The 13674-nt window shown below is 39.5% G+C and overlaps 1 protein-coding gene across 3 annotated transcripts in view; it reads right to left on the bottom strand.

Moving 5' to 3' along the window:
• The window catches only part of Ttc27 (tetratricopeptide repeat domain 27), a 170925-nt gene that overhangs the window by 132341 nt on the left and 24910 nt on the right, over positions 1-13674 (bottom strand). For all 3 annotated transcript variants that reach the window (XM_008849048.3, XM_029554058.1, XM_029554057.1), the window contains exons 6-8: positions 13096-13260; positions 10566-10699; positions 6904-7016 (exon numbers count right to left, since the gene is read on the bottom strand). In XM_008849048.3, the coding sequence (XP_008847270.1) occupies positions 6904-7016; positions 10566-10699; positions 13096-13260 (412 nt within the window). The remainder of the gene's footprint in view (positions 1-6903; positions 7017-10565; positions 10700-13095; positions 13261-13674) is intronic.

Raw genomic sequence — 13674 nt, 5'->3', positions numbered from 1 at the left:
ACTGCTCTCCAACTTATTGTTATACAAGCAACTAAAATTTTTAAATTACATGAATTATCCTACATGTCAATATTATACATATTAGGAATGAAAACCACTGGATGTGGTAGCTCACACCTGAAATCTTGGCAATTAGGAGGCTGAGGCAGAATGCTACAAGTTCCAGTCTAGCCTGGGCTACAGAGTGAGGCTCTATCTCAAAAAATAAAAATAAAGAATGAAAATATAATCCCATAAAATAGTATTACTTCCTTATAATTTTCAGTATTTGAAGATTTTATAATGAGCATTAAATGTTTGTGCAATAACTTTTCAAAAATATTTTAACTTTTAAAAAATGTTTTATTTTATGTGTATGAATATTTTGCCTACATGTATGTAAATGCATCCATGTCACGCAATGCCCACAGAGGCCAGAAGAGGGTATTAGATCACCTGGTACTGGAGCTATGGATGGTGTTAGCCACCATTAGGGTACTGGGAACCAACCCCAGTCCTTTGCAAGAAAAGTCAATGCTCTTAACCACTTAGCCATCTCTTTAGCCCCTAAAAGACACTGTTCTTATTTCTCTTTTTCTTTTTTTTCCTTCTTTTTTTGGGGGGTCTTTTTGAGATAGGGTCTTCCTGTAGCCCCAGCTAGCCTGGCACTCACTATGTAGACCAGGCTGGCCTTGAATTCACAGAGATCCTCCTGCCTCTGCCTCCCAAGTGCTGGGACTATAGGTATGTGCCACCACACCCAACTGCTGCTCTTATTTTTCACTATGTGAACATGTCAGTGTGTGGGTTTGTACATGTGCCTACAGGTGCCCACAGAGTCTAGAAGAAGGTGTTAAGATGCCCTGGAGCAGGAGTCATAGGCAGTTGCAAAGTACTCAGTGTGGGTGCTCAAAACCAAACTCTCCAGCCCTGTGTAATAACTTTTTAAAAATATTGTATTTTTTTAATATTTTATTTTTATTTTATGTGTATGAGTATATTGCCTGCATGTGTGTAAGTGCACCCATGTCATGCAATGCCCACAGAGGTAAGAAGAAGGTGTCAGATCCCCTGGAACTGGAGTTATGGATGGTTGTTAGCCGCCATTAGGGTGCTGGGAATCAAACCGGGGTCCTCTGTAAGAGCAATGCATGCTTTTAACTGCAGCGCCACCTCTCCAGGCACTTATTATTTTTATTTTAATTTATGTGTATGAGTGTTTTGCCTGCATGTATGTAAGTATACCTGTGTTGTGCAATGCCTACAGAAGTCAGAAGAGGGTGTCAGATACCCTGGAACTGGAGTTAGAGAGAGTTGTTAGCCACTATATGGGTACTGGGAACTGAATTTGGGTCCTCTGCAATTTCAACCAATGCTCTTAAATGCTGAGCTATTTCTCCAGACCTATTAAAATTTTTTTTTGATTTATTTGTTCCAACTGGCCTGGAACTCTCTATGAAGACCAGGCTGGCTTCAATCCCACAGATATCCATCTGCCTCTGCCTCCCAAGTGCTGGGATTAAGGACATATGCCACCATGCCCAGCCTGTGTAATAACTTTTAACTGAACCTATGTTTATTGTTGGCAAGAACAAAATAAATGAGGGAAGGACTATTAAATAACTTAAAATATGCAACATACATACACACATATACACACAAACACATGTTCTTGGACATTTGTAGTTTGCCAGCACAAATCAATTAGGTATCAGGTGGCAAAATGACAAGGTGATCCAGGTTAAGCCCATAAGTCCTTTCCATTTATGATGTCTGCTTTGATGAGTAAACTAGAACATAACTTGCACCCACTTATGAAAGAGATGTACTCTTGCTCTGGAGTGTGTTACTGAATATGTTAAAACTGTAGTGAAACGCTTCTTCTAATCACAGTTATTAAAAATTTTTTTAAAAATAATGATTAAAAAAAACACACCAAAGGTATGAACCTCAGCCAAATGGACCAGCGTTCATGCCTTACATAAAAATTCTACTTCTAGCAGGGCGTGGTGGCACACACCTTTAATTCCAGCACTCGGGAGGCAGAGGCAGGTGGATTGCTATGAGTTTGAGGCCAGCCTGGTCTACAGAGTGAGTTAGAGGCCAGCTGGGGCTACAGGGCTACCCTGTCTCAAAAAGAAAAAAAAAAAAAATTCTACTCCTAAGATGTATAAAGTACATAAAGAGAAATGTTACAGGCTCATTACAAATAATTATAATGGAAGCGGGAGGGGTGGTTCAACATGCACACATGCTCTTAGCATGCATAAAGAACTACATTCAAACCCCAGCAGTAAAAACAGAAAAAAAATATATAATGTTGAAAAATAGATAATTACAGCATAGTCACTGAATTAGGTCACCATTATTTAACATAATATACTGTTGTTAGGCTTCAATATATGTGAACTGTTAAAGGACACGGTCTTTGCCCCACTCAGTAAAGTCAATTCTTAAAGGTTTGCTGTATTTTAAGGAATGACAGCACAAGAAAGCAGGCAGGTATACTGAGGAATGAAGGGTATGGGACAAGTTCCAGGTAAAGATCAACTCAAGCAGGAGGCCAATGAAAGACAAGGGTCTAGGGGAGGGACTAGGAGCCAGTTCTGCTGCTAAGCCAATCCAAAGCTTGTAAGAATCAACCTCCTCCAAGTCTGCTTCCAACCAGCTCTTACAATTTAGATCCAAAATATCCCCACAAGGTTCACACGTTTAACACTCAGTACCTAGGGATGGCCTTGCCAAGAGGTGGTGGAAAATGAAGGAGGTGGGCATTGTTGAAGGAAGCAGGTCACCAGGGGCTTGAAGAGAATTTCTGAGCCTTAGCACCCTCATGCACTTTGGCAGGTAAGTAGGGTTTTTTGTGTGTGTGTTTTGTTTCTTTTGAGCACTCACTCTGTGTCTCTGTCTGTCTCTGTCTCTCTCTCATTTTCATGCTCTTGCTCTCACTCTCGCTCTCACTCTCGCTCTCTGGCTCTGGTTCTCAGTCTCGTTTTCTGCCACGAGCGCCCTTTGCCAAGGCATTTCAGGCTGCAGGTATCTAAGCAATGGATCATGGGTCAAAACATCTGAAATCATGAGTATAAATCCATCTTCCCTCCTTTAAGTTGTCTTATCAAATATTTTGTCCCAATAATGAAAAGTTGACACTGGTCCAGCCTGAGTCACCTGTTCATAGGGGAATGGTGGCCATGGGCATCAGACAAACACTAGCACAATAACAAAATCTCTATTTAAAACTCACAACAACTCCATTCACGGGAATTATCAGTTCACTATGTTCTGATACAAAGGCTTGTAAACTGCATCGGATGTTCTAAAATTCAGAAAATAACCAAGTAGTTTCTACCAAACATTGAAGATTTAAATTGCCCAAGAAACACATCCAGCACTAACACATGGGCTACATGGTGTGATGCTGTCCACAGCTTATTTGAGGAAAAAAATAGCATTTTCAGACAAACACTTTGTTGGCTTTTAGTCTTCACTCAACTATAAAGTTCAACTCAATGTAGTTAAAAGTTCAACTGATAGAATGCCTGAAAATACATTTATTTGGTTTTGTTTAATTTATTGATGAGTTGGCAATTACAAATCTGCCAAATAACATCTTTTAAAATAGCATAAAGAAGACAGAATTAGTCAGTAAAACTAGGATTCCAATCTTCTTGCTGCTTTGTAATTCTGAGCAACTCAGCATGTAAACCGTTTTCCCATCTGAAAAGTGGAGAAAGCAATCCCTAAGATTGTTAGAACATTTGAGACGATGCTACCACAGGACCTGATGGCCAGCATGTAGACTAGCTCATAAACTCAGGCTGTTCATGTTGCTATGTTAAATGTCATTATGAACTGAACAAATAATTTTCTGGGATAAATATAAATTCTGTCACTGGAATCAAATCATGTGACATAATAATTGTATTAGATTTAGAAACAGAAACTCTACTGCATAATCCCTTTTAGGCAAATAAAAGGAAACTATAGAAATGAATGTAGTCTTTATATGAATGAAAACCTACTGTTAGGATATAGGAGGAAACTGCTATAAGATGAACATTAAATGATGAGTTCTACCTAGTTAAAAGAACAAATCAGAACTGGAGAGATGCTCAGTGATTAAGAGCATTGGCTGCTCTTGCAAAAGGATCCAGCTTTTGTTTCCAGCACCCACATGGCAGCTAACAACCATGTGTAACTCAAGTTCCAGGTGATATGACATCCTCTTCTGACCTCCATGGTCACTGCATGACACAGGTGCACTTACATGCAGGCACACTGATACACATAAAATACTTTGTGAAAAAAAGAACAAATCAGCCGGGCGTGGTGGCACACACCTTTAACCCTAGCACTCAGGAAGCAGAGGCAGGCAGATCTCTGTGGTCTACATAATGAGTTCCAGGCCAGCTGGGGCTACTGAGAGACCCTGTCTCAAAAAGACCAAAAAAAAGTTCCAGCTGGCCTGGAACTCACTATGTAGACTTTGACCTCACAGAGATCTGCCTGCCTCTGCCTCCCGAGTGCTGGGATTAAAGGCGTGCGCCACCACACCCGGCTCCTAATTTACTCATTATAAATTTAACTGATATCAGTAATATAATTTTGCTAGATATTTTACCAAGTATTTATTATGAAATTTCTTGATGACAAAATGAACATTTATATCTTCTGGGGCTGGTGAGAGAGCTTAGCAGGCAAAGGTGCTTGCCACTAAGTCTGATTGCCAGAGTTTGATCCCCAGGACTCACAGGGAGACTCACAAGTTCTCCTCTGACCTCCACATGCACAACGTGGTGCACGCGCACACACACAGACACACACACACACACACACACACACACGATCAAATAAATATGAAAATAAAATTATCTCTTACAAAATATTAATTACCAAGGTAAAAAGAATACCTTTCATAGGAAAAGTCTAGCAAACACCACTTTAATCATATGACCAGTTACCATCACCAACAGCAAGTCTAAAGGAAATTCTACTCTACCTCCCAGAATGCAATGAGAACTTTAAAGCTTCATTCCCTTTGATGTTCTTACTAACAATGCAAAGTTGAATTTAATCATTTTTAATCTGATAAATTCAAGTCAAAAGGAAGTCTACAAAATACCTGCCTTATAAATTCCAAGTGTCAAAATCATGAAAGGCAAGCAAAAATGAAGAATTAGTCCAGACTGACAGCCAAAGAGATATATCAGCTGAATTCAACATGTGCTCTGGATGGGGTCATCTGCTCTAAAAGGAGACAATAGATAAAAGTAGAATGGAGTTTGAAAATTAAATGTAATGAATTATACACTTAAATTTTTAAATTTTGACAGCAATATTATGGCTAGGTACAAAAATACTGCTACTTATTAGAAACACACTAAAGTACTTAAGGGATGTATTCATTACTTTTCTCATAGCAATGATCAAATACTTCACTAAAATAACATATGGAAGAAGGACTGATCTGGGCTCACTGTCCTAGATGCTTGGGGAGGCACAGCAGGGCTCATGGTTGCAGGAGCCTGGCTGGAACTTCCTGGGACTTGCTACATCTCAGCAGATCAGGAAGCAGAGAAAGGGAATGCTAGAACATAACGGGCTTTCTCCTTTTTTCCTTTTTGCCCAGCCCAGGACTCAGCCCATGAGATGGTGCCACATGTTCAGGGTGAGTCTTCCCTCTTCAGTGAACCTTTCTGGAAACACCTTCTCAGACACACCCAGCAGTGTGTGTCCTAGGTGATTCCAAACAAGTCAAGTAGAAACTGAAAATTTACCACCTTGGCAGTTGACACATCATCATCAAAGTCTAGGAATACTTTTGAAAAAAAGTACGTGCAGGGCTTTGGAGGAGGCTCAGTGGGTAAGAATGCCTACTGCACAGCATGAGGACCTAAGCTAAAATCCCAAGTACCCACATAAAAAAGCCAGGCATGACTACACCTGCCTGTAACCTCAGTGTTGAAGATGGCTGGCATGAATGCACACACAAGCATTCACACACATACTCATATACACACAAACATATTCACACACACAGAGTCATTCTTACCTATCTTTTATATTTAATTAAAAATCTACTCCCTGGGCTGGAGAGATGACTCACTGGTTAAGAGCACTGGCTGCTCTTGCAGAGGACCTGGATTCAGTTCTAAGTTCCCATATGGCAGCTAACTACTATTCATAACTCTAGTTCTAAGGGATCCAACACCGTTTTCTGGCTTCCATAGGCACAACATGGATGTACTTATGTACATGCAGGCAAAACATTCACACCATAAGATAAAAATAAATTTTAAGAAATGTAAAAACTAATCTATTTACATGGGCTGGAAATGGCTCAGTAGTTAAGAGCACTCACTGCTCATGAGAGGACCTGAATTCAATTCCCGGCACCTACATGGCAGCTCACACATCTGTAACTCCAGTTCCAAGGGATCCAATGCCCTCTATTGGCCTCCATGGGCACCAAGCTACTACATGGTGCACATACATACATGCAGGCAAACACTCATACACATAAAATTAAAATAAATAAATATATTTGTTAATCAATTCCCAGGCTGGAGACATGTGGGTTCCCAGCACCCACATCAGGCAGTTCACAACAACCTGTAACTCCAGTTCCAGGGGATACTTCTGTGGGGCACACATATATAAATAATAAATCCTTTTTTTAAATCTATTCCCAACTGAAGGGAACCAAATAAATTTTGCTTATAAAGGAAAGAAAGGTGTGAGCATACCAACCCACAAGAGAGAATCCTAATATCAAGGATATTGGCTGTCTAAGAATTCCTTCTCTATCTTTAAAAGCAAGACAAAATTCCCCATTATACAGTGAGATTTCAATAAAGATTTTCCCACACACAAGAGAATCAATATATAAGGTATTCTACACAGTCAAGTCAGTCATTAACATACCAGACTCCAAGGATAACAGCAAGCTCTTCAGCACACAGATCAGGCATCTGAAATTGCTCACTGTCTGCTAACTTTATCTCATTCAGAACAGTATCATCATTGAGCCCAAGATTCTGGTGAAACACAAAATATTTAAACCAAAAATTAAATGTGACTAATTCAACAGACTGGTAAAGGGGGAGGGAAGTTAGAGGACATTTTGTTTTGTTTTGCTTTGCTTTTTGCTTCTGGTTTTTGGGGGTTTTGTTTTCTTTTGTTTTTGAGATTATATAATGTCTACATATGATGAACAGGCTGTTTCTTGTGAAATACATATTGGAGACAATTTACCTTATAGAAATGGAAGTGTGTCTGACCTGGTGACAACCACCTTTAATCCCAGCACTCAGAGGCAGAGGCTGACAGATCTCTGTGAGATCAAGGCCAGCCCTAGCAAGTTCCAGGCCAGCCTAGGCTACACAGTGTGACCCTGTCTCAAAAAAACAAAAACAAAAGCAAAGAATGCACTGAAAATTAAGAGGGAAAATAACCCTGATCACTGACTGACACCAGCACCAAAGCGCCTCTGCTGGTAATCTAATCTACACACACTTCCTTACTCATCCTCACAATACTATGAAAAAGGACAAAGAGATCTTTGGGGATAGAATTCATGTGACATAAAAGCAGAGGGAGGACTATAAGATCTCTTTGTCCTTTTTCATAGTCACCTTTCTACTTTTGTGTACCCCCTCCCCCATGTCCACTTAAGTCTACGTTCCCCATATGAGAGAGAGCATGCAGTATTTGTCTAAGTTTGGCTTATTTTGCTTAATATAAGGATTAGGAGCCGGGCGTGGTGGCGCATGCCTTTAATCCCAGCACTCGGGAGGCAGAGGCAGGCAGACCTCTGTGACTTCGAGGCCAGCCTGGTCTCCATAGCGAATCCAGGCCAGCTAGGGCTACAGGGAGACCCTGTCTCAAAAAGACCGAAAAAAAAAAAGGATTAGGGAGAGAAGTGGGGGGTTAAATAAGAAAAAGTATAATAGCATACATATATATATATATGATTCTAAATGTAAGACTATGCCACAATCGGGCCTGGAGAGATGGCTCTGTGGTTAAGAGCACTAGCTACTCTTGCAGAACCCAGGTCAGTTCCCAGCACCTAGATGGTGGCCCACAATCATCTGTAACTCCAGTCCTAGGGAATCCAGTGCCTTTTTCTGGCCTCCATGGGCAGCAGGCATGTACATGGTACAAATACATAGATACAGGCAAAACATTCATGCACATAAAATTGAAAATAAATCGTTTTTTAAAAGCCAAAATGAAGCCGGGCGTGGTGGCGCACGTCTTTAATCTCAGCACTTGGGAGGCAGAGGCAGGCGGATCTCTGTGAACTCAAGGCCAGCCCGGTCTACAGAGTGAGTTCCAGGACAGCTGGGGATACAGGGAGACCCTGTCTCAAAAAGACACCCCCACCAAAAAAAAGCCAAAATAAAACCCATCACTTAGTACATTAATATAAAAATTCTTTTAAAAAGAAAATGTGCTATGCCTTAAATGCACAACAGAATAAAACAGCACCCAATATGAGATGGGAGAAAAAGAAACAAGAAGGCAGGGCTGGCAGGTGGATAGCACACCACAGACCTAGAGCTTTTTAAATACAGTTCATATGTAATTTATAATATTGAATCATCATATATAAAATGTTAAAAAGAAATGAGGTAACCTAATATATCAAAAGTATCATCTTTGTAACATGTGTCAAGAGAAAAGTTATCAGTCAGTGGCTGGTAACTCGGGCTATAATCCCAGCTCCTCAGAAGGCTTAGGCAGGAAGATCTCAAGTAAGCTCAAGTATTATCTGGACAACAGAGCTCTCCTGGGCCTGAAAAGAAACAGGGTAGGGATAGAACTGAGCATGCAGCGCAGTGGTAGAATGCTTGCCAAGCATGTGTAAGACCCTAATTTAATCGAAAAAATTAGATGCTCTGCATTCTTGGCTCATATAGTTTGAACTGTGGTATGGATTCTATACTTATAGCACATCTAAAGGACCAACACCTTCAAGTGCTCAACTGCCACATGTGCTGGCAGCTCCATACTGGACAGGACAGTGACAGCACATACAAAAATTCACCTTTTAATACCCATACAGGTGTGTATCAACCTGCTCATTTACACACACCCTGGGTTTACTAACACACATTTCTAGCATTCCTTTACACAGCTAGCAGAATGCTTTTATAAAGTGTAATGGGGGGGGGGCTGAGGAATCTAAGAATATGGTAAACTTCCCAGGTTCTCACCCAGGAACCCAGTCTCTTACTCTCAGCTCAGGACTCCATCCCGTCTGTTATAAAATACCTTAGCCATCTCAGAGTTACCAACAGAGGATTACTGATTTTCCAGAAATAAACAAATGATCAAAAGAGCTTCACTTGTGGACCAGCAAGATGGCTCAGTGGGTAAAGGTGCTTGTTGCACAAGCCCTCAATCTGAATTCAATCCCCAAAATGTTCCCTTATAAAGTCAGAAGGGAAACTCTACAAAGTTCTCTGATCTCCACGTAAGCAGCATGGCATAAAATCAATAAATGGACAATCAAACTTTGTAGGTGTCAGATCGCTGGAAAATATATATATATAAATGTTTATGGCTTCCATGGACACAGCTGGACAGGCCTATGAGCAGGTCAGCCAACCAGGAGTCATGAGTTGAAGCCACAGGACAAGAATTCATGAGGCATGTCAAAAAGCACACTGCAGCAACAACCAACACGATGACAGAGTAAAAGGCAGATCACACAAAAGAAGAAAAGGGACTCTGAAAATTGGTTTATGTATTTGGAAGACACCAGAGAAATTTCAAGTCTCTGAATGTTGAAAAATCTCCAGAGAGACTAAAGAGACTAATAGAGCTGGGTGTGGTGACTCGGGTCTGTAATCCCAGCACTTAGCAGGCTAAAGCAGGAAGATCACGTGCTAAGGCCAACCTTAGCTACAGGAAGAGATCTTGTCCCAAAGAGCAAAACACAAAGCAGGCATGGTGGCATATGCCTTTGATCCCAGTCTTCGATCCAAGCACTCAGGAGGCAGAGGCAAGCAGGGCTCTGGAGATTGAAGCTAGCCTGGTCTACATAGGAAATTCCAGCTGGGGTGACAGGGAGATGCTGTCTCAGCTAGAAAAAAAAAAAAAAAAAAAAAAAAAAAAAAGCAAATACAAACCAAAAATACAAATATGGAAATATGGTAGCAGCTAGAAAGATAAGCCTCTATTCAATCTACCTTTTATGACCCTTCAAGAGGGCAGTATTCAACAACTGCACTATTAATCCACAGTTGTTAAACTGTAGGAAAGCTCTGCTTCCTAGCTGTGGGCAGCTGCCTTCCTACTTTTGATACCATGCCTTCCCCACCATAATGAAATACATCCCCCTTAAACTTTAATCCAAAATAAACCTTGCCTTTCTTTAAAAAGGAAATTAAGAAAAATATTAATTACTGCCCTTTAAAAGAGAGAATTCAACAAGAGTTTTCCTACATACCTTGAAAAGGCTCAAGAAAGTAGAAAATGCAATCTCTTCTCATCCATTAGAGTTTCTGTGATCTTCATCTATTGATACTGTTAGGCTTGGATTTTAATTCAGTTAAGAAATTTACAATCCAACTTACCTTGGTTAAATATTCCTGAGGGGTAGGTGCTAGGCTGAATTCACAATGAGAAAGTACAGCCTCTTCTCTTCTTACATCTAGAATCAGTTGTGCCACATAATTTTCCTGGAATCGTGTCCTTTTTCCCAAAGCACCTAAAAAATTAAAATAAAATCTCATCTATGGATTTGTCAGTCATATCTATAGTATGATCATGAAATATAATGTTTTCAGAGTGCTAAAATGTTTTCTCTATTTCACATAAGAGAAACCTGGGGCCCAGTGATGTTAAAATGGCACTGATTGTTATGAAGTCAATAAACTACAATGCCAGGGCTCAAACCCAGGATTTCTGCCACTAGATTCTCAACACCCATTTTTACTTATATTTATCCCCTCCTCAAAAAACAACTTATTACATACTATGGATAGAATTCACATATACATACATTTCATATATAGTCTGTATGTATATGTATAATATATATGGAAAGTCATCACTATCTCAGGAACAGGGCTCCTCTGTACTAAAGCCAGCAGTTAAAGCCAGGGTCCTCGGGTTCTAAATCCCTATCAAGTACTCCATCTGGATTCATAGGATATCAACATATTTTCTTCATGTCTCTGAAATAAGAGGCTGCAGAAGAGCTATTTTCAGAGCACTTTGAAGAGAAGCAAAAGTTCCAACATCCATTCTTTGGAAAACGTGGGATTGCAAAGACCAGCCTAAGGGGTCTGCTTTTCTCTCCTGCGATGAGTCTGGCTCCAGGTTACATATCAACCCTTTAACCATATTATGCTAAAGATAGCCTCCAAAATGGCTTAACAGCTTACTTTTTTATACAAAGTCTATGGCTGAGTAGAAAAAAAAATTATCTGGTTCTCATTTGTTATTTGTGAGCACCATATAGTATTTTTCAGTTCTTCTTCCCTACTTTGGAAAAAAAAAAAGAAAAACTGAAATTGCTAATAAATATACCAAGAGCTAAAGCTGAATCAGAGCACAGTGCCATTAAGTTTTAAATGGTCCTCCAATAGTCTCCTAGCACCAAAATATGGGAAAACAATCTCTGAAACTAACCTCCCAAGTTTTATTACATGTAACAATATTTTCAAATACAGACAAGACTCCAAGTTATTCATGGCCTTGTTCCAAAAGCTATAAACTACATGCTAACTAACTTTCCCCACACAACAATGTAATAAAAGGTGACTAAGATCCCATAAAGTCTTATTTAACTCATATCTAAAAGACTTCATGCATTAGGACTAACTCAGTAAGACACTGAGAATGTCAGGTCAAGAACAGGCCTGAGATAATCAAGGCCTCAGGATAGTAACAGGCTCGGTCCTTTCAGAATTCATGGGCTGGTAGTCATATCCTGGGATGTGAAGCCCCATACTCATGTGATGTTACCCGGCTTTCATTAGTTCGTTCATACTGAATGCCAGCTATATTGTAATCAATTAGGGGCAGAACCATATATAATAAACAATGTTTCTTATCTGGCACTCAGAAGAGACAACATATATTTTAGGAGAAATTGTAATGCATTCATTCTTTCAACAACTATCTTATTGAATGCCTACTATATCCCTGACAGTACTCTAAAACACTGACAATTCATCTACTCCTAAGAAACACAATATGGGGCAGGTATGGTGATACACACCTTCAATCTCAGCACTCAGGAGACAGAGACAGGAGGATCACTGTGAGATTAAGGCCAGCCTGTCCTACATAGTGAGTTCCAGGGCAGCTGGGGCTAAAAAGAAAATGGAATGCAGCAAAGCAGGATGGAAACAACAGGTGGATATTTACAAAAAAGGACCATGCAAAGAGACGAAACTAAACTGAGGAATCCGGAGGGGTCTTTGGAGGCCTACACCAGAACCAAAAGGTCCAATGTCCTTTTGTGTACTTCCTGGTTGCTGTTACTAATCAGTATTTAAGTAGATTGGAATAAGAAATGGAAATCTCTAGGAAAAAAAATATGAAATCCCAAGTTTGTCTTAAAATATTAATTTTTACGTAAATTTTTTAAAATGTATTATTGCTCAATAAAGAATAAACTATAAAAAAGTAAATACTAAATCAGGTATGGTGGTGCATGTCCATTAATCCCAACACTCAAGAAACTAAGGAAAGAATATTACAAGGTCAAGGCCCAAAGGGCCTACATAGAAAAAAACCTGGAAAATGTCAGATTATAAATACGGCCTAAGTAAGAAGTTCACTTTTTATCCTGTGATAAGGCTGGCTCTAAATACATCAACCTTAAATTTAAAAAAAAAAAAAAAAAAAAGTTGGGCGTGGTGGCAAATGCCTTTAATCCCAGCACTTGGGAGGCAGCAGTAGGTGGATCTCTGTGAGTTCAAGGCCAGCTTGGTCTACCTAGTAAGCTCCAGGTCAGCTGGGACTACAAGAAGACCCTGCCTCAAAAGGATTTAAAAAAAAAACAAAAATACCCCATCAGAATACAATACAAACTGCCAATGTATCTACTAGCTTTATTATAAAATCAATTACACATAAAAGGTAATGTCTTACCTGTCAAATCAATTTGCAATTTGCTGATATCTTTAGCAATGTTGAATTGATCTTTTGCTTTTCTATACTCATAATAATATAAAAATATGTGTGCACATTCCAGATGGAATTGAATAGCCAAAAGTCGACCTGAATCACCATCAAATAAATTCTCTAGTTTCATCACTGCGAGACAAAAGATGAAACATTAAAAAGTATGATAAGTGAGATGTTGAGCCCAAAATATTAAAATACACATTGCATACTTTCTGTTCTTGAAGAATTTCAAATATACAGAGAAACACAAGTACACTGGTAGTTAAGAGCTAGTATCCTTGAGCAATGAAATGTTCCAAACACGTAGTTAAGGGCTCTCTATACATGACTTCTTTCACTTCACACAGTCCCACAAGATATGATTCATACATAACCCTGATCTTTCCTGGGTGCTTGTCTTAACAATGCTATAAAAACATGACAAAAATATGGAAACATAAAACGTTGCTACAAAGCACTAAATGAATCTCTAAACTCCATGGAAAAGGGGTATTAGCTGAGTCATTTCAGAGAAAACAATTTCTCCCTTAAAAGGGAACACAT

This window comes from Nannospalax galili, unplaced genomic scaffold (assembly GCF_000622305.1).
Source record: "Nannospalax galili isolate Female #2095 unplaced genomic scaffold, S.galili_v1.0 scaffold344, whole genome shotgun sequence".
NCBI lineage: Eukaryota > Metazoa > Chordata > Mammalia > Rodentia > Spalacidae > Nannospalax > Nannospalax galili.
Note: the sequence above shows the minus strand (reverse complement) of the source record. Positions and strands in the feature narration are given on the sequence as shown.